The 24,713-nt window shown below is 33.6% G+C and overlaps 3 protein-coding genes across 3 annotated transcripts; 1 reads left to right on the top strand and 2 right to left on the bottom strand.

Annotated features, from left to right (window-relative positions):
• Positions 1-383: 383 nt before the first annotated feature.
• Positions 384-7,908, bottom strand: LOC117123369 (N-acetylgalactosamine kinase-like). The gene is made up of 9 exons (XM_033269260.1): positions 7,705-7,908; positions 6,671-6,759; positions 6,432-6,555; positions 5,885-6,122; positions 5,375-5,473; positions 4,899-5,051; positions 4,226-4,436; positions 3,279-3,480; positions 384-2,565 (listed from the first exon to the last, which is right to left on the bottom strand). The coding sequence occupies exons 1-9, from the start codon at positions 7,767-7,769 to the stop codon at positions 2,361-2,363; spliced, it is 1,386 nt and encodes a 461-aa protein (XP_033125151.1). The 5' UTR covers positions 7,770-7,908; the 3' UTR covers positions 384-2,360.
• Positions 7,909-7,981: 73 nt separating this feature from the next.
• LOC117123370 (39S ribosomal protein S30, mitochondrial-like) lies at positions 7,982-11,221 on the top strand. Its single transcript, XM_033269261.1, has 4 exons — positions 7,982-8,706; positions 8,807-8,915; positions 9,349-9,513; positions 9,752-11,221. Exons 1-4 carry the CDS (start codon positions 8,014-8,016, stop codon positions 10,072-10,074), a joined length of 1,290 nt encoding a protein of 429 aa, XP_033125152.1. The 5' UTR covers positions 7,982-8,013; the 3' UTR covers positions 10,075-11,221.
• LOC117123371 (coiled-coil domain-containing protein 87-like) lies at positions 10,687-23,739 on the bottom strand. The gene is made up of 23 exons (XM_033269262.1): positions 23,628-23,739; positions 22,444-22,610; positions 21,694-21,766; positions 21,227-21,276; positions 20,431-20,544; positions 20,026-20,097; positions 19,604-19,700; positions 19,369-19,450; positions 19,131-19,260; positions 18,722-18,942; positions 18,050-18,209; positions 17,524-17,679; positions 17,082-17,182; positions 16,709-16,991; positions 16,412-16,569; positions 15,578-15,878; positions 15,306-15,415; positions 14,640-14,755; positions 13,886-14,112; positions 13,042-13,206; positions 12,517-12,631; positions 12,107-12,249; positions 10,687-11,416 (listed from the first exon to the last, which is right to left on the bottom strand). The coding sequence occupies exons 2-23, from the start codon at positions 22,543-22,545 to the stop codon at positions 11,252-11,254; spliced, it is 3,141 nt and encodes a 1,046-aa protein (XP_033125153.1). The 5' UTR covers positions 22,546-22,610; positions 23,628-23,739; the 3' UTR covers positions 10,687-11,251.
• Between the last annotated feature and the right edge of the window lie 974 nt (positions 23,740-24,713).

Here is a 24,713-nt window from a genome sequence, read left to right as displayed (position 1 = left end):
AATCACACTATAGATGGAGCATATGAAATAATAATAATAATAATAATAATAATAATAATAATAATAATAATAATAATAATAATAATAATAATAATAATAATAATAATAATAATAATAATAATAAGAGCAGTCACAAGTTTTTTTCCTTACCCTTACCATGGACATATTTATACCCTTTTAACCTTTATTTTTAGCGGCAACAAAAACAATAATACCTGTAACACAGTAATAGGCATGGTACTTAGTAACGAATCTCCAATGAATTAACGAAAAGAAAAGACTGCCCCCTAGCGGGTTAATATCGCGATATACAGATTATGAGAAGAACACATTAAACATGAACTTCTTTCTCCATAGTTAAAATAAATACACCATATACTGACTCCATCTGTGACCTTATTTTATTTATTAGTTATAAAATATCAATTCCATCAATATGATATATAATAGCTTAAATAATTCTTCGGAATTTCAATGAGATAAAGAAAATATATCGATACGTTTTTGTTCATGATGATTTATGATTAATGAATACCTGTAGCCAAAACAATGTATTCTGAGGTATTTCTGTAATCGAGTGACAACATAGGAAGAATTCATACATCTCTTGCCAAGGAATAACACAAGGCTCTGGCGATGATCCCTGGTCATGTGGATCCATATTTGCAAGCCGGTCAACTTGTGCAACCTTCTCGACTCGAGTAACCTACGTGATGCATTGTGCAGACTACTGTACAGTAACACATTCATTGCCAAACCATCCTACGTAACCTTTTTATAACCCAAGGTGAAAATAGGCAAAGTTAAGAGGTAATGGCTTGCTAGTACTCAAGTGAAATGCATAGCTAGAGATTCGAACTAACGACCTCAAGATTTTACGCACTGCCATATCTGCTACCACAGAAACTTTAAACTAAGTAAACAAAATAGATAGATTCTATCTTGGAAACTTCATTAGCAAATTTCAGGATCAAGAAAGGTAAAAAAGAAACCTTATTTCCACTGGGGTCCTTACATTTGAAAAAAGAGAATACAAAACACAGAAGTAAAAAATCAGCAAGATAAAAAAAAAACGGCAAAGACGAATAAAATTAGATAAAAAAAAAATGGAAGATACAATTCATTTCAATGAAGTGTACAAATTCAATTTAAAAGTTTAAAACATTAAAGTTTGACACGTTTAAATTTTTTACGATTTAAAAAAAATGAAAAAAATTGTAAAAGTTTAAAATTTCTAAGAATTAAATAAATGATAAAATTTTACCATAAAAACAGCTTAAGCAAATACATCTCTCTACTTGATTTTCAAATCCATCCTAGTGCTTTCTGTTTCAGTACTACTTGATTTTAAAAGAAAATGTTCAAATCCAGCCTAGTGCTTTCTGTTTCAGTGGATCATTTTCCCCTTCTATATATTGTCTTCCTTTTGTAAATTTGTTTAAAAACTTTGATTGTCATGTGCCATTCTTCTGTGACTTTAATTGCTTTGTACTTTTATGTTCTTATGATTTTAACTGTCCACGGAAGAACAACGTTGTAATTTTTATATATGAAATTTTACTGTTGAATTGAGTGTTACTGTGGTTAAATAAATATATTATTATTATTATTATTATTATTATTATTATTATTATTATTATTATTATTTATTATATATTAATGCTTGTGGTACACTATGTAGATAGTTCTAAAAAGAACTGTTGTTGGTTGAGAATGTTTCGACGTGTTGATTGAGTTGCTTTAATCGTCTTCAAGAGAATAATATCTGCAGAAATTCAAAGAAAGTGAGATACCGTTCTTTAATATTAAGTTTAAAATTATTAACAACTCTTATTTCTTGAAAACAGTTTGGATGGCCATTTCACACTGTTTCTGCTGAGACAAAAAAGGTAGAATGGGCTATACTTTTACAAATATGAGGTACTCTGAAATTAATACTGAAACATGTATTCAGTTTTTCTTTGAAAAAAAAAAAACGTTCTGTAATATCAACAGACAATCTATTTTGGAAACTCCATTTCAGGATAATTAAGAGGATGTACAATTTTGTATGTACAGTATATAACTTCTGATTCATATATAATTTGGAAAAAATAGAAGATTTTAGTTTAATTTGAATACATTTAAAAGATGAAAGATAAATTGCTGCTGTTGGAAGTTCTGTAAAAAGTTAAAATTATAAATGTGACCCATCAATGTTATGCATTAAAAATCTTCCACATATTTCATACTGGTACAATTAAAACTGGTAGCTGCGAATCATAAGCCTCTTATATTTCATATTTAATAACAAACCACTGCTCATTTCTTAATTACTAGCAGCCAATCACAAAAGAACTATTTTTGGATATGTTCTAATATCAGACTTTGTAGATGACAGCACCTTTACCAGGCTCAGTGGCGAACAGTTTATCATTAATATTTTCTTCCCGCTTTGCGTTTACACTGTAGAATGTGGAATGGACTGATTTGATAAAATCTGGAACCTCTTTGGTCAGAACTATTGCAACAGCACATCCACCCCATCCAGCACCCGTCAGTCTTGCTCCAAATGCTCCAGCTTTCCTAGAAACAAAAATTATCGTCAAATCTAACAGAAAATGTCACAATATGTAGGATTATAAAGTATAAATTGGGACAGTAGTGACTGATTTGTACTAGGAATGCTTACTGGGAGACAGGGATGGTTCCACAAAAGGAGATTTATTCCATTATCAATGAGCAGTCACTTCATAAGATGCATACCTCCACCTTGTACCTGAATACCAACAATATGCAAGCAGTGTATAATGAGTGATTGCATTATTTTCCGCCCTGTGGCTGAATACAGGAGAATACACAGGCCGTGTATGAGGGGCGTATTCAGGCACATTATTATGTTAAGTGCTGCAGCATACCTTCAAGAAAATAATGGAATCGCACGTCGTGTTCAGGGACATTGCACCTCTTGATTGTGCCTGAATATAAGGGATGATTCAATAATTCTTTTTTATGGTAGAAGGTAAAAAAAAAATCTGATTTCTGTGACCCTGTCCTTTGACCTTTCCTTCTGAAAAGTAAATGGTGTCTTTTTTATATTATTATTTTGTACCATTTCCCTATTAAAATTTTATGATGATCCATTAATTAGTTTTTGCATTATCTTGCTAACAGTCAGACAGACAGACTGACAGAGCGGTGAATACATAACCTCTTTCAGCATAAGTAATTATTGTTATTTTTATTTTTTTTAATGTTTGAATTGAATTATTGTTTACACAAACCACCCTACTGCCTACCTGCAAGCCTCGGCTACTTCATCCAGCTCAGGGCAACTGCACTCATACAGATCTCTACAGCTTGCATGACTTTCATTCATGAGGTTTCCCAGTAAAATATTAGCGTCCTTTTGAGCCTCATTGCAGACCTTTTTAAACTGAAGGACACGACTTGCCTCACTAAAGACATGTTTAGCACGGTCATGTAGCTTGAACTCTTGCACTGAAATTATAAAATAGAGTGACAGATAATTAATTTTATTATCATTTTTTCTGGTTGGTATAAAGAAATTATGTGTATTGTCAGTACTGTGCATACGTTCCAACACTCCCAATTTCCATGCAATCTCACAGTCTCCAAATTTGGTCAAATTCTCCTAAATTTTCAAAAAAAGAATCCCAAAATACCAAAAACAAAAACTGGGTATTTGAGTGGCTTTTTAATTTTAAAAACACATCTCTTTACCAGCTTGGCTTCTAAACATACACGTCTTTGGTCATTATACATGGAATTGGTGCATTACAAGTTTTTTTATTATTATTATTATCATTATTACTATTATAAATTTTAGTACCAATAATTAAGTATTTTGCATCAATTATTTCTTTAAGGGCCAACTTATTCTTCCTAGTACTACAACATTTGTTGGGGGGGGGGGTGGGGGACAACTTCACCAGCGCACATCCAGTCTCCCAAATTTATAGTTCAAGATGTTGGAATGTCTCTATGCGATAATGGTAAATACAACCACAGTACTATTAAGGTAATGAGTGCGAGACATTACATGATGAGAGGTCCATCGAAAGTTCAAAATTCAAATATGAGAGTCCAAATTCACCACATCTCTATCGTGTTTAGAGCAAATTTTAAGAATCGGCACTTCTAAACTCCCGGAAACTCTTAATACTGTTTTAAAGAAGTGTTCCTGACACCATAGACAAGCATGACTGATGCTATATGTATTTACATTGAAGAGTGTTGTCACTGAGGCTCTCTGCATTCAGTTCTTCCTCCGTTACCTCTAACAGTTGGCATATTTCCTGTTTGCTGTATGGAGTAGTTTTAAATGTGTCCTCTACAAGTTGCAACATATCCTCAAATGAACAACCCAGAGTCTCCTGAAGACTGCCTAGACGTCGCAACTTCCTCCACTCAAACTCTTTATTCTTTGCCATTATCTATTAGTCAAGATAATAATTGTTTTCTAACGACAGTGATAAGGAATAACATTTTGGTAACAAATGGTAACGAGGGAATGATAATGGCATGGTAGCCCTACTGTACTGTATATTACAAATTAAAAAATATAAAAATATGGTAGATATTAAACAATGTCATAATAATAAAAGCATCAAATAATACAGATTAACATTATAATAAAGAAGATGCTAATGATGATCATTATAAAAAATAAATCCCTTTATGTGTTTTCAAATCTCATAATAATCAATAATCTTTAGTACAATCATATAGTCATATGCACTGCTGCACATGTCAAATTACAGTACAGTATATCTATAATTACATACATCAACCTCACTCAAATTTTGTATGTATCTTGTATATCTCAGCAAAAAATTATCCAGTATCTTGTATACAATAACTATAATAAATTAATATAATTACTTTCAAACATTTACCTGACAAGCTAAGCGGTCTTCTACAACTCTTCTATTAAAATGAGAAGTGGCTGCTTTATTCATCTCTTTACAACTGTTGCAGATGACAAAACTGACACCAGACGGTAACACAATGTCCGTTGAACGAAGAGGGTTAAATTCTATGTGTTTAGCCTGCAAAATAACATTATAAAATGAAAAGATTTGTTGAAACAATTAGAATGAAAATAAAGCAAATATTATAAAATTATTGCGCTAAAAGAAACAACCCATTGGATACAGTATTTCTTCATACTGTATATTTTGTTTGTATTCAAAATGGTTCTCTTAGACTTTATCATAATACTATTTTAGTAAATCAAGATTCAGTCACCTATGCATGTTAAAAAATATCACCTTCTGTTCTTTGCCGTCGACTGGTCAGAGGCACCTCATAACTTAATTTTCATATGTTAAATGTTCTTTAGAATGTGCTTTACAAAGCCACATTAACTTACTTTTCCTGCCTCAGCAAGGAAGCAAATTGATTGGTCCATTCCTCCTCCCTGTGTTCCAATGTACTGTTCACACTTTGCACAAATATCTGCTAATTCCAGCTAGTAAAAATGATAATATTAATGATAGATAATAATAATAATAATAACAACAACAATAAATAAAAATGTATTTACTCAATATTACATAATGCATTGCACATTCTAATTGGTCCTGGGTTTCAGCTATTAAGGCTTCAGGCTTTCAAATGAGAGATTGTGAGTTTGTAACAAACGATAGTGACACTGCTTATATCACTGGACGAGACATTTTATTATGGCAAAGTTGATTGGCTGAGCAGTTGATGCAGGCTCCGCAACATACAGCCTGGGAACAGAGGAGGTTTCTCATTGTGAAAGTTGATTCTACAATAACCAAGGAAATTAGAGCCATCAACAGATGTGCAATACTTAAATCTGATAAAAACAAAAAATAATGGGATTAACTAGCAATAAGTTAATTAAGAAACAAACCTTTGAAATTTTCAGGTTGTTAGCATGCATCATAGTTAAGCCGGCACAGCAGACTAAGGCACTGGAACTTGACAACCCTGCACTCCTAGGAACCGTACCATCTGCAAGGATATTTAATCCCACAGGATTTTCTAGTTTACTAAACTCAGCAATCCCCTTCAAGCCACATAGCACATAGTTATGCCATTCTGGCTTTTCTTTATTTATCACAAAACCAGTGATGCTCGTAGAGAATGATCTGAAATGATAATAAATCCATTGTTAAGTTTTAAATATTAAAAAAGCCATCACTAGACTTTTTAATTTGAATGAAGAAAAAAACCTTTCTCTGTCAATTACGGACAGTTAAATAATACGTTTGCTGTATTTTTTTTTTCATACACTATAGAGCCTTATTCAAATTGGCTGGTAATAAATGTAAGGGTACAGTATTTTTAGTATAATGCCTGTAAAACCAGTATTAACTAATTTATTCTGTCTGTTCATAAATTATGTTATTTTCTGAATACTTGGCAGACAGTTTTTAAAGGAAATATATTATCCTTACTTGAAATTTGGATCAGTGTTTACAAGATGTAGCTGTTGTGATTGGTTTGTACATATTGCCATGACAATGTCTTGCTGAATGGCCATTGGTAGAACAGAGTAGCCACAGTAATCAATATGCTCACCTGACAAAACAAGGCAATCACATGATTAAAATACAGGTGCTACACTTACAATAAAATACTTTTATAAAATACAGTACAATCAATAAATATAATTCATTTTGTTTAATGTTCTTACCAATTAGATTCACTCTTCCAGGTGCTCTACACAAATATGTTGGTTTACATCCAAAATGTGCTTCAAACTTCTTAGTGAGATTTATATATCTATTTCAAAAAGCATAATGTGTGTAAATTACCATGCCATTAAATATATTCTGGAGGTGGGATGTAGCTAGGTGATGTAGCTTTGACTTTAAATAACAATGCAGAGAGCAGTGGTACAGTAATGCACTACCATCACTAGTACATCACAACTCCTAGAGGAGTAGAATCCAGGTCATTTTGGTACCAAGTTTTTCATAGCCAGATTTAGCCCAAAAAGGGTTAGAAAGTCAAAATGACTCTTAAGAAGTCAAATCTTGCCATAAAATTTGTTATATTTGAATTTAAATTAAATATTTTTTCAGAATAACAATAATTGAATTTGTAAACTTGGTAAAATACAAAAATAGCATGATAAAAATAGTTAGAAGATTCATATTTATTTAAAAAGTAAACAACAGTGACCACAAGTACAACAAGAGAATAACAAACACAATTGAATATTTATTTAGGAAAAAAAAAACACAATACATACTTTTATTATTATTTCTAAATTCTGATATTAAGGCCCTATAAAAATATTATTAATTTATCACCCTATTTAGGCTGAAAAGTGATGAGGGAGGTGAAACATTGTGTTGGAATGACACACTAGTCATCAGCATTTAACAACAAGTTACACGGGGCATTTTATTCAGCACAGAAAGAGGTTTCCTGCTTACAATGTGGGTAGGTAGCGTAGCGATAAGTGAGGGGTGATAACTAATATATTTTTAATGGGCCTAAGTAATAATGTTGTCACCAATAATGCATCTCCAGATTCCAGCCAATCAGGTCTCCAGCAGTGCCAGGGATGCCTCTACTAGCTAATTAGGCCTGGCATGAGGCCTGCTAGCCATATAGGCAAACTTCATTCTCTAGTACTAGTAGGCCTATGGTAAATAGTGCTACTACAGTATATAGGGTCTGTGGTTCAAACAACAGCCTGCTTATTTCACTGAATCTTACCTTTTTTCCATGTCTGCAGGAACTTCATTTCGTTCCAAAACCGGCACAAAATCAAAGGCTGCCATTTTACTGTTAGTGTCGAGTATGCCTATACTACTTGCTGGTCAAATAAATAAATAATGCATTGGATGAGCATTCACTCTCAATAGTGTGTCCTCAAGCACGATCGATACGGCAGCGAAACACAACCAGCTGCTTTGTCTTTTTTTTAAGAACCTGGATAGTCACATGATGCAAGATCAGGTGGTCAATCCAGCCACTCACACAGAGTGCCCTCTATTGTATAAACTTTGACATGTGAACTTCAAAATGGCTGCGTCCATGGTTCGACAACGGGGTTCTAACCTGTTACTAAAACAGGCGAAATTTATGGAATATATGGTAGCAATCAATAAAAGGTATAAGCGTGGTCATTTAAGACCTGTATTAGATCCACATGAAATTGGTACAATACCAGAATATCCGGCTATAAAGCCCATTCTGAGTTGGGAAGAACGGTTGACTCGGAGAGCGATAGACAAAATACTTGATCAAGAAACACCATCCGACTTTATGTACCAAATTTGGAAGAAAAACGATTGGAATTACTTACTTAGGCCGGTACATTATCATGTAGGAAGTCTTGATTTCTACAAACACGCGACGAAAACCGTCGTTGTTGATGAGTTACCAGAAACAATTGTATCCCGATCTGAAGAAGATTTTGTACAAGAAGAAATCAACTCACTTACAGAGTACGTGAAAGATTTGCTTTTGCAACAACATTTTCACTATACCCACAAAGTCGATAAGGCTAACGAATGGTTGTATACTGGAAAAAGATTGACCAGAAATCTTGCAAACTTACTGTTTAATTCTCAAAGGTCCAAAGCTGCTCACTTGCATGATGCAGACATGGATTATGATGTTGACATCAAGTCCTACTGGATAAGAGGAAAACAGAAATTTATGTATGACACACCAGTAAACGCCCATATTCGGACTAAGGTACCATTAGTTCAGGTGAGTCTGTTTCCTGCATATAAATATACATTGAATTTTTAAATATTCAAATTTTATATATATATATATAGTTTTGTTTCTCATATTAATTTATTTACAGTTTACTTCAAGAGATAGTGACCTCTCTGTTGGGGATGTGGCTGCTTGGGATTATGCTCCAGGCAATATAAGTGTCTTTGAGAAGCACATAAATCCTGTGTTTTTCCCAGGTAAATTTCGATCAACAACACCAACATGAGACTCAATATAAAGTCTTACTCAAATTCAGCTTTTAAAATGTTTTTTTTGTTGTTTTTTTTGCCCTCATTCTCTTTTTTCATAAATATTAGGACATGAAACTAATTTTTTTTTTCTTGGCCTTAATTGAACTTTAAAATTGGTACAGTACTTAAAAGTAATTTTAAAATTTAGCCTTATTGCTATGAACTGTAAATTTGAGAATAGAGCATAAAATATAATATTGTCAATTTACATAAAATTTGGTTGTCTTGCAATGAAAATGTGATATGCAGTCTTTTTCTAAAAAACATTTCTCCCTATTCTATGTTGCTTTGTATCATGTTGTGCCTTGAGCAAATTTCTATTCTGGATACTGTATGCATGTTTTCATTTCAATACTGATTGATATATTCTTCTGTACAGGCTTTAAAGTAGGAAACCCCTTTCAGTTCACTCATACACAAATTTTCTCATGTACACTGGACCGGAAGAGATGCACCTCAAAGAAAAGCTCTGTGAGAGATGTTTTGATTGGTCAAGGCATTTCAAGCTCATTCGGAATGTTGTCAGCCCTAGCAGCCTACCAAAGTAAGTGTAGCTAATAGTTGTGCAGTACATTATATTTATTATGGGCATGTCACTTTTCCATCAATACTAATATTTATAATGTGCCCGAAAATGTTTGGCCATATATATTGTAGTATACTGAATGTATACAACTTTATTCTGTATTTAGTGTATACCTGTACCAGTGCAGTAAATTTTATCAAGCTCTATTACTATAATATTAATTAATTCTTATATATTTGTATTATTTCTATTCCAGTGAAATTCTGTCATCGGGACTTGGAAAAACCTATGATGTCCCAAACAATAGTCTTTGATGGAAAAAGACTCTCTTTCTTCTGCTACCAATTAAACACATTAGCAATAGATGAACGAAATGAAGCAAAGAACCCCAGAAGGAACGTCTGTTGGCATCTACAAGATGTGCCACTGTACTCTGATATCAAGGATGGCGTTGCAAGGGATGTGAACGACGAAGCTTTAAAGTTACTGCTAGCTTTTGTGCACAGCCCAACAGAGGATGCGGCAGGTAGAACACTGGAATCTGACTTGCCACAAAATGTAGTATCATCACCATCCTAAAATAAACGGCCATTAAGCAAATCCATACCATCACAGAGATCCCAAGTTTCCTGCTAGTTGAGGGAATTTCCATGAAATTGGGATGGCCTCCCGCACTCGAACAACAAGAATCTCAAGCAAATTCATAGTATTTGCATATTTTTAGTACTGTATGCTATATAATGAATTGCCTCAAAGAATTCTGTGCTAATGGGTATCACCCTGCACTGCAAAATACAATTAAATGTGTTAAAATAGCTCATTTAAACAGATTCCCAGAAGTGACGTCTTCCAACATACATGGCACTCCTGCCATCACAACAAACTACAGTAGTTTGTGACATGTTCTTAAATACTGTAAACATAATTTATGTTGTTTTCACAAAAAGGCATAAAACTAGCACAAAGTAGTTTGTGCATTTACTGTAGTTTTTGAAAAAAAAAATGTATTACGTTATTTTATTTGATAAAAAACAGGTACAAACTGTTGTGTGGTGACAGGCAACAAAGAGTAAATTGATTTGATATGTTTCTGCTCAATATATTTTTAAGAGATTAAAGATTTAGCTGTGGAAACAGAAAGAAACTTAATGTTGATTGAACATTTGCATATTATGATAGGAATACAACATGTTTTCAAATACTAATTGGCTTTAATCTGTATATCCAACTGTACATCAAATTTACATTTAGTTATTACTGTATATCACTGTACAAAGTATTTTATGTACATAATTTAAAAATAACTCTTCTATGTGTATGTACATTTCATATTATAGTCTCCATCTGCAATTCAGTTATAGATGGTATCTGGTGTTCAAAAACACTTGCTATTAATCTGGCTATCAGATATGTACACAGTTTCAATCCCCGGCAAATCATTTTTTTTTTAATGGATTGCAATGTGGTCAATAAATAGTACAATTAGATATTTGGAAGAATTTATAACAACTTGAATTTAGTAACATGATAACTTTTATTTGTTGAAATAAGAAAATTCAATATTAAATATGGAAACATAATTTCAAAAACTATCTTTAAAGATACATAAACCTAACTATTATTAAAATGATAAATATTAAGTGTAAATATGGAAGAAAATTATTGTAGCAAGGTATTTTGTATGATGAGTTAAAAAAAAATATGCACCATTGAAGAATCAAGCCAATTTTCCGCCCCCTTCCCCAACATCAGGCTGTTACTGTGTAGCTGGGATAGCACCAAGTGGTGGAAGCTCTGCCATCTTTAGCTTGTATTCTTGCACCATAGCATGCCGCTCAAGGGCATGCTGTCGACGCTCCTGTTGTAACCAGTACAACATCTCTGTTCGATCTAGCTTCATCTTCTCTAGATATGGACGTCCCTGTAAGATATGTCATTTAAATATTTTTAGTCACAACCTTTGATGTACATTGATTGCACACACCATTTAATTGGTCATAACAAAATGTATGTAAATCAGCTTTTAATATACAATATTGAAATCTGAATTAACTACACTTTGTATGAAAATGAAAATCATCAAAATATTTACTCTGATTTCTCATTTGTATTTAACAATAGTAAATATTTATAGAGCGCCTAATGTGAACAACCTCGAGGCACTTAACAACATAATAAAAATAAACAAAATAAAATAAGCAGCGATGCAAGATGTTGACATTTAAGTGGCCTTACCCACCGATGTCGCAAAGTAACATTGCTGTCTCAGTGAGGCAATTTACATGTAGGTAATCTATAAAAGGCAGTATACTGGGCTCCGGCACTTTCAAGTACAGGATAAGCCTGTGGCTCTACTACTGTGCACTACTGAGACAAGGATGTTACCTTGAGTAAGAAAAAAGTGAGACCAAACCTGAAAACCACAACAACATCCCACATAAAAATTAAACAGTTGAAAAGAGATGAGATATAAATCCATTATCACTTATCACAATTTCTTTACTATTTCACTAATATTCATCAAATAATATGTAGCAACATCAATCATAAGATTAAATTTCATTCTTTTTTAATACATTACAGTTAATTGATAGAATCACAAAACCAATACCTGAAATGTTATTACATCCCCAAATTCCTTGCAGACAAACTGTACTTTCTTTTTCACCTTTTTGTCAAGTTCCTCCAGTTGCAGATATATGTGACTTCTCTGTCGTGCCTCCTCAAGTCGAGCAGTGGCTAAACCTCTGTAACCTACAAGTTTATTATCACAATATAATAAGTGTACTATTCACTGAAGTTCTTAAGAGTTAAAGTAATTTTACATGGTAAGATTGAAATTTTTGAAAAATTATTTAAATATTGTAATTTTTATTACCTACAGTACAATATTTTGATGTTCTAATTTTTCTAAATAATAATATAAGTATGTATAGTGCGTACTGTACTGGAAGAGCAAAGCTGGAAAATTAATGCATTCATTTATTCAATCACTTATTTATTCACACAACTTGCACTTACCTTTCTGGAAGAACCTGTTTGGATCAGATGCAAGACGCTCAAATGCTTCAAGTCTTCCGAGGATTGCCTCGCGCTCTAAAACCAAAACCATTGCAGACTCCCAATGCTCAATACACTAAAATTCAACAAATTATATTTGAGCATGTAATGTGGAAAATAATTGTAAATTTGCTAGCATTTGCATAACACAATCATTAACAATCCATAATCCAAATTTCCATGCTCTCCAGGCATCCTGTCCTTTTCCTCCAATGCAGCAGTACAGTAGTAGTGTTTGCATATGTTTATTTTAAGAAATTCTACAAAGTCATTATGAGAGGAGAGGAAAATTGGTGAAGAGGCTTGCAAGGTGTATATGTGAAAAGTTCAAACAAAATATGGACAAAGTAATAAAACACCAAACATTTTCTCCAAATTTGTACTTGCGATTTTGGTTTTCACAAGAAAATGTCACATGTCTATTCTTTGTGGTGATATGTTGATACACAGTAATATTTTGTATTGGTAAACATAATTTCTCCTTACACTGTCTAGTTTTTCTACATGCCCATCGGAGCTGTACTTGATAGCCATGTCCAACCGAAGGTTATCAGGAACTTGCAATGCGGCCCATATCTTCTCCAAGCGATGCTGTGGACTTGAAACAGTTGTGCCAGCTGTACAACTTGGAGAATTTTGACCAGGTGATTTCTGCAATCAATGCAAAACAAAATACCATTTACTTTATAATACCTTTTGCTGTACCTGAAATGTAAACAATATCATTACATACGAGTGCAAACTTGGACTCATTCATCAAGCTCTGAATATTGAAAATGAAAACATCCAGAATACACTGTCATGAGATTGGCAGCATCATGTAGTCTCATCTACCCAGACACACCCTCTGATATCAAAACATGAATACAAAATATTTACTCCAACTTTGGTACTGGAATACAAAAGTAAAATAAGGCAAGAATTTTTTATACAGAACCCGCCGAATGCAAATGCTGATGAATTCAAATAAAAATAAAATTTTATTTTTGGCCAATTAGCGCCATGAAAAATAAAAGAAATTTCAGGAAAAAAGTTGTCTTTATTTTTATTATGCCTTCTGCTGCCTTGAAATCTCAAACAGTAAGATATGTATATTTCTCCTAATTATATAATTTTGATGCATTTAACCATCCCGTTTTACATTCACTAATAAAATTTTATATTTATTTTCTCCTCCATCTGGATGTTTTTGGCAAAATTATTTGCTAAACAAGAAAACAAAATACTATTTTTATTCCGCCCTCCTCCAATGATCTTAAAAAAAATAAATAAGTACCCGAAGCAATGAATAAAAAAGTATTGCCTAAGCAACAAAAATAAGTACACATACCACTAAACCGGACTTCATGCTTCCATCTTGTATGCTCAAACGTGACTGACTTCTTGAGGCAGGTCTGGATTCTATAGGACCCACGTTCAGCAGACCGTAACCACTGGCAGACGACTTCATGGAGATTTGTGACTGTGACCTGCTTCCTAGTCTTGTACGTAAGTGTGAACGGCGCACGGTTGGAATATTCTCTGCAGTGTAGTAGCTTTCTTCATCATTTTCCTCAACTATTAATTGATAATCGAAAGAGTAAAACAGATTACACAAAGTTTTAAGCACTTGAAAGTAGCAGCTCATAATTTTTCATTCATTCTTATAAAGATTGTCACCTGTAAGTTAAAAGTCACAATATGTATTTACCCTAAATTGGTACCAGATTTACTGTATCTAATTTATTTAGAAGAAAACACAGCTCATACTTCAATCCATATTATTCTAAAAACAATGCACACACTGCACTGACAGTCATCGGTCAACATGATTCCACTGGGAACATGTGAAAAGGCGTGCAGAAAAGATTATTTTTTTGACAAATCTGCTCAGTGTACCACCAACAATATAATAGACATTGTCGCATTGTCAAGTGCTCACAGAGAGCATGGAGATGGATCTGTCCCCCTATGGTAGTACATGCAGTGTACGTCTGGCTTAAGTAGATTAAAGAACGCAACCTAGGAATCAACATACAGAAAAAATAGTGATCATGATAATATCAAATATTTAAAAAGACATAACATTTGAATATTTACAATACCTTCAATTTCCGGATCGTTGCCCAGTCCTCCAAGCATCACAGAGTTAACATTCCACATACCAGATGTAAACTCAGTCTTCTTGCTCTTTAACTCATTTAATTTCTCCTCCCTCTCTCTGAACAAAAAATATACATCAATCATTGTTACTGATAATGCCTGATCTATTTGACCTCTTATCCGTTCAACTGAAATGTTATTTGCCTTTTGATGATGCAATTGTCTACGAATAGCAGAAATGGCATTTGTAAATAAAAAACATCCCCTGTCCTGTGAAAACCCTAAGCCCACAAATCCTAGGCAAGATATGGTTAGATCCAATAGCCGGGGAGGCCAAAGGATGAAATTGTGCTTTTTGGTCAATTGCTCTATTATCAGAATAAACCTATGAGAAAGCCTATGCACTATAATGGCTTGTTCATGCACTAATTTTCGAAAAGTGCACAGTTTAACGAATATTTTTAATTGCTAAATAGTACATTAATGTTTGAATCATTAAGGGTCCAGTACTGATTAATAAAAAATTGTAAAACAGCAGCTGAAGAAACTGGAGAAACCTTTTCAGTTTCTCTGCAGATAAGAAAATAAAGGGCAATGATTTGAACGCTTGAGATTGGCACACTCTAGAAACAAGTAACATTTGTATTTTCGAGGGCACTTAAACTTACTTTAATCGTGTAGCTTTGGCAGAATTTATACTTTTTTCTTCATCATTGTCATCTTCATCTTCAGGTCCACTGTCGTACATGTGGAAAATGGCACCCATGAAATCGGACTCCTAAAATAAGGAAAAACTCACATGTTTATTAGATTATCTGAGTTTTTTTCTTTTTTATACAGTATTGATTATCAGGTAATGCATTTTTTATGTTATGCAAATCTTCTGAAATCAAATCAAACTTTCTACCTAACATGGTGGTAGATAAATATTTCACTATACCTGTGTTGTCAAGAACTTAACATAGTCTTCAGAACTTATAGTATTCTTCCACCAGGCTAACCAAGACTGGTATGATCTTTCATTTCGATCATCTATCAAGCCCCTTTGACCTTGGGCCTTCTGTTGGAGAGAGCTTTCAAAACTGAAGCCATTAGATGGTGGGGCTACCAATCCATAGCTAGGATCCATGCCAGATTGGGTGAGATTCAAAGAGCTATTCAGAGCACCAGTCAGTTTGGTCAGTTGGGACGCTGTAGTGCGTTGTGGACGAGGCTTGGCAAATGATGCATTGAAGATTGGGCTGAAATTCAACATTATATATTTAAATATCAAATATTATTATCTTCAATATCCATGTTGGGTTTTCTAAATTCATATATTATATACCTACTAGAAAAATTACAATATATATATATACAGCACAACACATTTGACCGCCATTAAAAGATATTCATTAACACATGACACTGACTGATGGTAATTAAAGATGATGATAACATTATTAATTATTATTATTTTTATTTCAGTCATCTTTCAATGAGTTGATTGTGCTAGGTGCAACATCCCCTGTTTTAGTAGTCATGTATTGATTAGCATTGGCCACTTTTTGTACAAAATCAATTCCTATCAGGCACACATCTCCTGGAGAGAGAAAAACAATGAAAAATAGGGTCTTGCCCTACCCTACAGTATGACACAGGTAATGTTACCAATATGTGACTCGTATTCATGTTCACACTCTATAGCTTTATTGCTGTGCTCTCTGCATATAATCACATATTACAATTATTATTTATTATCATTATTATCACCCAACAAATCAAAGGTATGTACCTTTTGCACCATTCTTCATAATCCACGCCCCAAGGTGGGAGCTCATCCGTTCTAAGTTCAGGGTTCAGAACTCGCTCTTTCCGACTTTTCATCAAAGATGCTGTGTTAACTAGATTATGTAAATCAATGTAAGGTCCAGGTGGCTCCACAAAGTCATCCTGAAAATCAAAAAAGAAAAGGAAAAATGTTAATTGTATAATAAGTAAGAAGTATTAATCATCATAATCATAACAATATAAACATAATGTCTATTGCACAAATTATCAATACATTTTACTGTAATGTAATTGAACATACCACATCATATTCAAAATGATCTGTTGGTAGAGTTTTCATAATTTCATTATAAACCTCGCGTATCTCTTTCCCCCGGAACAAGTTACTGTCCATCTTCTTAATTGTTGCTGGAGTCACCTCATTGTTCAGCTCGTTGAAAACGGTCCGGTTAAGTTGGAGGGTAATGGATGACATGTTAACACGCTCTGAGACCCGAACATCAGACGTTCGAATAACTGTCTTGTTTTTTAAACGTGTTGTCTTCGTGGCTGGCTGTGGATGTGTTGGTTCGCTTATGTATACACTACAAGGGAAAGAAAATTAATCAAAATCAAAATCATACACAATACCTGAAGTCTAAAAGCAAATCAGCGTTGCATTGAAGCTGACTTACATATCATCAGCTTCCTGTATCAACCTTTTCTCCTGCATTTCTTTCAGGTGTTCTTGCATCAGTTCTCGTCTCCTATCAGATCGACTGGTATCACCTACAGCCTAGATAGGAGAAAATCGACAATGAAATAATTATTATAAATTTAAACGCACGGTGCTCAACAGCTGACACGATTCCATTGAGAACGCAACGCAACGATGCTCACACAATAGATCATCCATTAAATCCAATCAGACTGCCACTGACAAAGATGCCATTACATAGTACAACTCTGACACAAAGTAGAGATGGATCAATTCTTGACCCAATGTAGTGTGTGCCTGACTGTAAACCTTTGGGGAAAAAGAGCGAGAATTGTCTGCCCATTCCTTTCACCATCACAGTGTAATTATACTTTAAAAAGATTCATGCACAATAAAGATATTAATAAATTGTAGAATACCTGTAATAAAGGTGGTAGGTCTTCTTCTTCTGGTAACTGTTCATCCTGAGCTGCAACCCTTGCTGAGTGGTATGTGCTAAGCCTGTCAAGATCCCTCTTCATGTACTGCCTTGTGTCTGGTTTATCATCAATTTTTTCCATTTTATCAGACACACCCTGAATCAAAAATAGTACATCAGGTGACCTATCTTTTCAGATTTTATTTACAGAACATAACAACATCAATGAAATGGCCCTTTCACATTTGTTTTAATGGTATTTACATTAAAACTGTATTGTATGGCTCTTAATTATTATATTTATTATATTACCAATTTCAATTTTTTTCATCAACATCAATAAATATCTTATCATTATCTTCTCCCTTATTTTCATCATCAACCTCATCTTCATCTTCAACAGTAACAACATATCATGAAGTACATTATCATTATCAAAGCATCATCAATATATTTATTATAATCATCATTATTATAATCAGTGTTTTTGATGTTGAATCAATCAAATATCTCAAAGATTTACAAACCTCATGTTTTTGTTGTTGATTGTACAAGTGAACAGTGGATGAACTCCTCTGAAGAGAGCTCTTTGTGATACCTAGTTCTTGCCCAAGTGTCTCATGATCAAGCTGTGGAAGCGAGTTTGACCTTTGAAGTTTATATTGCAATGATTCGGAAGAAACTCCCCTGTAATAAAATGAAAATGTGTCACATTAGAACTAAACTCACTATAAAATAACAAAAGTACTTGAGAAAAAAAACATGAATAGCAATATAATATAACAAAAATCACCACTATCAATGCTGTACATTTATAGTCAAAAAAGTTACAATACAGTTACATTAATTTTAGAATTTTTTATAGTCTCTCACAGAGCTTTTTGCCCTGGTCATTGGATACAGAATCAATCATACACAAATGCAACCTCCTCCGCTCCCTGGAGAATATTCCTAGTTATGCGTGTAATCAGCACTACTAATTTCATTCCGAATCATTCACCTCCTACCAGGTACCCATTTATACTCCTGGGTGAAGAGAGGCAAATGTAATTAAAGTGTCTTGCTCCAGAACACTAGCAGTGAAATGAGCATTTATCTCCAACCCCCGAACTTTGATTGAAAGTCCAATGCCTTACACACTGCGCCACAGGATTCCACCTCAGAAAAAGTGTAAAACATCACAAGACATTCAAACATACTTTAAAGGCTGTGTACCATCAGCAGTTTCTTTTTTAGTTCCAGCATCAATGGAGCTGGGCTGATCCATCCTTGCTTCACTGGGACTGAAGGCTTCAATATCAGGCAGATAGTCTAGCACTTTGTACATGTCAATAGTCGCCATTTTCCTGTTCAAATCACGAACTTCTCGGTTAACAGTCTGTTTGTAGTGTTTTTTCCTCTTAGGTCTGCTAGATTCAATCTGAAAATTTTAAAATAATAGTTAACAGAATTAAGGTTGTTTTGCTAAAAGAGCCTAATATAAAATGCAATGCTAATTTTATCATAACAAAATTTAAAATGAGATTTCTCTCTCCTTATTTTTGTTTTTCTTCAGTAAATAATCAATTCTCTCTTAATTTATTTTTGGTTTCTAATTTAATTACTTACCATTTTTTGATAAGATAGGGGCCCTGCACCAGCATCCTCTATTGGTTCCTCACTGGAATCATATTCAGAGTCTGATACTTGACCCCTCATGTCTGCAACTATATGTCGTCGAATAATGAGAATATTCAAGCTGTAAAAAAATATTTTACATTAAACAAAATGTGGTTAATTTGACTAAAATTTTGATCAGATATAATTGCATGAACAGTTTTCTTGCCAGCAAAACTGTATCACTTACAATTTTGTTGCATCTAAGGAAAGTTGAGCCTTCAAGCGACTCATGTTTGCTGGTCCACTGAAGATTCCACGTTCATTGAGAACTGAAAAGAGAAATTTTATAAAAATAACTTATAAAATATTAAATTTCATACTTTAAACAAACACCATATTTTGTAATATGGTGTTCTAATATTGAGTAACATAAGAACCATGCCATAGAGGGAGCTATGATTGTTGAATGAACAGTAACTTACTAGTAGCTTTTTGTACATAGTGTTGAAACAGCTGCTGGCACACAGTAACTATATGAACTGTGATTCTCCTTTGCAGTTCTTTGTTCTCATCTGGTGTCTTAAATAATGAAAAAAAATCAGTATAATCATGTAGACTTAAAGATAATGCATGATGATGATCATTATATTAATGATGATGGTGGAGGTACTAATGGTGGTGGTGTTGATATGACAATATTTATAACAATGTTGATGTGATTGTTGACAATAAATTTTATAAATAACAAGAACAATCTTATTGTCATTTCACAAACTGTTTTGCACAAACTGATTGTTTTTCATTTTAAAGTAGATCATCAAAAAGTCATGACTCAATATTATAAAATCGTTTACATAGAAGAGGCTTATTTTAAGAGGGCACAGAAAAGCTTAAGTTCACCTACCAAGAATGAGTCATCCACCTGACGCCTAATGTCAGGCCAAATACTGTTAACCTCTCCTATAATGATTCCCGCCTGTAAACAGAGACAAACAATTTTTTATTGAATTTGAATAAAATACATAGTACCTTTTTGTGATATTTATATTTTTTCCAGTTTCACATAAAACAGTAAGCAATTCTCCACAATTAGAGGAAAAGTCTGTGGCAAAAATGGACAAAAGCTACAAAATGATGGTGATTATATCAGTGGTGATAATGTGACATATGCAGAGCTTGGTGGTTAAGATTCTTCCCTTCCAATAAGTCAGATCCAGTTAAATACCAGACTAACAACTCTACTCTACCTACAAAATGCTTAATGCTTTAACATCATAAGACACTGCTTCAGATTAAGATTGGTACATACCAATGTCTGTTGATCATTAACTGAGAGGTGTGTGGTTTGTGGGTCAGCAGCAATCCTCCTCCTGATCAGCTTAACCAGGTCTTGATATGTGGCTGGTGGCGCTTTGATACTCTCCTAAAGAAATTAAGTACAAAATGCAATCAATAAATAAATAGTATATTAAATAATAATAAGATGATGATGATGTCCTTTACTTTAATTTTTTTAGGATGATGACAGTGACTATAATGATGATGAAGTCATTGAATGTTAATACTTACCGTAAATGCTTAAATAAGCGCCATACTAAACCTGATTTTTTTTAGCCAAGCGCCGCTGTCAAATAAGCACCGCAGCGCTTAATCGTGAGTATATTGCCTTGTGTGTAAGGAAACAATTTGAGAAACACGGTTTTAAATACAGGGTGTAAAGTGTTAAAAATAAAATGAATAAATAATACAATAAAGACACAAACATTTCCTAATAAATGTTTATTTACGATGACATAGGACTTATGATAGGCCTACTGAACTATAGGAATATATGAGATCGATAACATGGGAATGGGCATGGAAAGCACCACACCAATAAGCGCCACTCTTGAATAAGCGCCGCAGTGAAGCCTCCAAAAATTTTATAAGCGCAGCGGTGCTTATTCAAGCATTTACAATACTAGGTTGGCCACAGCCAAGACCTAGCATGGATCATTACGGTTTAACATTTTGAATGTTAACGATAATAAAATATGACAATCATTATGCTAATTTAAGTCTTTGTATTCTAAATATTATCCAAAAAGTAAATGTAGTAGACTTACGTCAATGGGTGTGACAGGCCTTTCAAGGTTCAGTTCTTGCTTCTTTGGTACTAAAAATATAATTAAATAAAAATCCCTTAATGGCATTGATGTTCTACTTCTTATGTCTCTTTTAAAAATCACTGTTGTAAATAAAGCCAAGAATACACTATCAGAGTTTTTCTCTTAGACTTAACATGTTTAATTAGACTTTGTCAGATAGTCTGTTTGACACATCCATAAATATCGAGAACCCAGATCAAATCTGGTTAGTGTCGGGTTATAATTGCCAGAGACCAATCTCTCAGCTCCATGGATGACCTTCACATGAGAGGCATTATCCGTTATATACATCAGTATTGGGGCCAAAATTTAATTCCAAATTTCAATTTGAAATAATGATTTAATTGTCTTTATATCTTCCCAACTTCTAACAACACTAGGCTTATATGATAACCAACATTTGTTAGAACTGATATGAGACTAACCATTTTCATGAAAGAACGGAGCAAAGATTGTGAGAGGTCCCAACACATCTTCATATTTATTCTTTATTTCAGCCTGAAACGAAATGCACAATTGTTAAATAATTTTAAAACATCAGCAATTCAAATAATTGATGTGCATCTCCACAAATTTGTTATTCGACCCTTAAAATAATGTACAAATAATAAATGTTTATGAGTGCAATGGGAAGAAAATTTTCATGAGTTGAAAGATTGACTGTTCCATTCAACAAGGCCGAGTCGTGTTGAGTATAACAGTCAATCTTTCAACTAACGAAAATATTCTTTCCATTGTGCAAATAAAATACATACATTATTTGTTTTATAACACATCTAAAATAGATTGAGATATTTTATGAAAATATATATATATATATTCTACGCTTTTTCTAAATGGAACATTTCAGCATCTTTTTAAGCAATCAAAAGATTGTATTAGATTGAAGTCATATTGTATCCGAGGCACCGTGCAATGGAGTGAAACAGATGGAACAAAAATGCACAGATCGAAGTAAAAATGCACAGTGGAACTATATTTTAATGATGAGTGACGAAATGGGGTAAATAACCAATGTCATGTGATACACAATCCACCAATCAAATGACAAGGATGTATTTAGGTGTGTTATAAAATACAGAATAATATTAATTCATAAATTACTAGTTATTTTTAACACTTTGATTTCAAAAGGACAAGGTTAAACAATAACATTGTTTGAATGCAAGACTTACTGTAGCAAATGGAAGTTTTCCCAAGGAGTACATTCCATTTTTCTTTGGTACTGGCTTTTCTGTCCCCTTGTCAGCTTTCCGAGGCACTTTCATTGAGGCCATCCTAGTAGTATTAAGGTGTTTTCTATAATTCTAGACCTTCCTGCTAGCTAGTTGAAAAATTACATCTGTGTAAAAAATAGTAGAAGCAACAAAAACAGGTAATTTTGTGAGCGACAATCCAATTCAAATATTTTATAATGCATCGTAATTAGTTGTAATCAATTAAATTTTAGGTGTTTCAATTAAGTTAGTAATTTTCAATGTAATTTTTCTTATGTTTTTATCGTTAATGTTTCACTTCATATTGGTTTTTTTTCTCTCCTTTTTTAAGAATTTTTGTGGTGTTTGTGTGTTTTTTCTTTTTTAGATTTATTAAAATTTTTATCTATCATATCTTATATTCCTATTCTATTCTACTATTTTTAATGTTTTGCCCCTTTCAAATGTTTCATAAATAAGGATTTGCGAAGTACCTGTTCAATGAATGTCAAAGTTTGTCCATTCTTAAATAATCTTATGTAATTTTCGGATTTTTATATATCTTATAGGCCTACTCTTTTTTAAAAAAAATTATTTCAAACACAAATATAATTCAACAATGATTATTTTATACTCCCTTAATACTCCTTGACTAGGCATAGCCTACCACCACTACTAGGCCGAGCTAGGTAGGGGCCTCCTCGCTAGCCTATTAGGCCTAGGGGCTTAGGCCCTAGCCGGCATATAGCCATAGATAGGGCCCTAGCCTAGCCTAGGCCTAATAATATATTATAGCCTTGCAATCATTTCACTGATTTCAGCCTTGGCTGTTGGCTGCAGATTGTAGATATGCCTAGTAGCCTAGTAGTTGTCATTTGCTATATACCAAATAAATAAATAAATAAAAATTGCAATGCTAAGCCCTAGTCCTTTCTAAGCCTAGACCCCTAGCCTACTTTAGTGCACAGGTGGGCAAAGTGGAACCCTGGGCCACATGCGGCCCCCGATGCTCCTTTTTGCTAACCTGGCCTAGGCCTAGTTAAGTTAGGCCTAGCCTAATGTCCATTAATAAATTGCGTATGCCCGACCAATGGTAATAGTATAACTTAATCTAAAGATCCTTCATTTTTTATATTACACAATACTGAACTTTTTATTCAAACCTTATCTGAAAGTAAACATGGAATACTGTATTATTAAAATTTTCGGCTTCTGTTGCTACGAAACACAAGGTCATCGGAAAGTATCAAATTCTCTGCCGCCAGGAGTGAAAAAACACGAATTTTAAAAATATGTTTTTATAGTTTAATGAAATAGATTATATAGTATTAGTAGAAAATAATTTTTAATTTAATAATGTATGTTGTTAAATGATCAATATTTAATATCTAACACATTAATTTTTATGATATTTTTCATAGCAATTACAAAGTTAATTATTAAGTCAAAGTTTACAAATATGGCTGCCTCCATCATGCAATATAAATAGGGTGAAAATTATTGATGTTTTATATCCTTTCAGTATGATAAAATAATATTCTATGAGGCAAATGATTTGCAGAAATGATTAGTCTACTGTTAATGCATTCATTTATACATACCGTTTTACGAACTTACTACAGACAGATAGGCATATTAGGGCTAGGCTAGGCCTAGAAAGAACTGTTGGCATTTCTTCGTTGGATCAACTCCCTGGTTGGATGGAGACGTTGTGGCGGCACGACTGATTAGCCCAGGGCCCTTGTAGTAGGCCTATTGCACAGCGAAACGTTGGTAAAAAAATTAGTAATACTGTTCTTAACTATTCTTTTTCTTTAGCCTACAAAAGTTCTTTCATTTTTAGTCATCCCATTTCTTTATATTGTTAAAGTAGGCATATATTAATATTATTGTCATTTTAGCGCATTCCCACCGGAATATATATAAATGTCACGTATGAACGTTTCAGTCCGTTGCAGTGGTGGCGCCAGCGGAGGGGTTTGGGGGAGGCTGGAAATGTCCTTCCCCCCCCCCCCCCCCGGCATCCGACGCACGACTAGGTCGTGGGATAAAAAAAAAAAAATTGCTTATCTGAACATGGAGGTTCTTCCTCCATGATCTGAATAACATTATTATGTAATAATAATAATAATAAGATTTATAAAGCGCACAAATCCACCGCGTTAGTGCCTACCGCTGTGGTCTAAAAGCACATTTTGGACCATATTAAGCCATAAAAACTCTCCCTGTGGACCCTGCAAGGCGTTTAT

Source organism: Anneissia japonica, unplaced genomic scaffold (assembly GCF_011630105.1).
Source record: "Anneissia japonica isolate Jap-2015-1 unplaced genomic scaffold, ASM1163010v1 scaffold287579_len849171_cov184, whole genome shotgun sequence".
Taxonomy (NCBI): Eukaryota; Metazoa; Echinodermata; class Crinoidea; order Comatulida; family Comatulidae; genus Anneissia; species Anneissia japonica.
The sequence above is the reverse complement of the archived record's forward strand: the minus strand, read 5'-3'. Positions and strand labels throughout refer to the sequence as shown.

Coding starts and splice junctions, on each gene's coding strand:
- LOC117123369 (XM_033269260.1), bottom strand. CDS start 7,769: ATGGCAGCCTTTGATTTTGTGCCGGTTTTGGAACGAAATGAAGTTCCT. Junction 6,760..7,704: donor CCTGCAGACATGGAAAAAAG/GTAAGATTCAGT, acceptor TTTTTGAAATAG/ATATATAAATCTCACTAAGA. Junction 5,474..5,884: donor ACAACCTGAAAATTTCAAAG/GTTTGTTTCTTA, acceptor CATTTTTACTAG/CTGGAATTAGCAGATATTTG.
- LOC117123370 (XM_033269261.1), top strand. CDS start 8,014: ATGGCTGCGTCCATGGTTCGACAACGGGGTTCTAACCTGTTACTAAAA. Junction 8,707..8,806: donor CTAAGGTACCATTAGTTCAG/GTGAGTCTGTTT, acceptor ATTTATTTACAG/TTTACTTCAAGAGATAGTGA. Junction 8,916..9,348: donor AAATCCTGTGTTTTTCCCAG/GTAAATTTCGAT, acceptor TCTTCTGTACAG/GCTTTAAAGTAGGAAACCCC.
- LOC117123371 (XM_033269262.1), bottom strand. CDS start 22,545: ATGGCCTCAATGAAAGTGCCTCGGAAAGCTGACAAGGGGACAGAAAAG. Junction 15,879..16,411: donor TATGAAGAATGGTGCAAAAG/GTACATACCTTT, acceptor GTTGAATTTCAG/CCCAATCTTCAATGCATCAT. Junction 11,417..12,106: donor GGGATGTAATAACATTTCAG/GTATTGGTTTTG, acceptor CATATCTTACAG/GGACGTCCATATCTAGAGAA.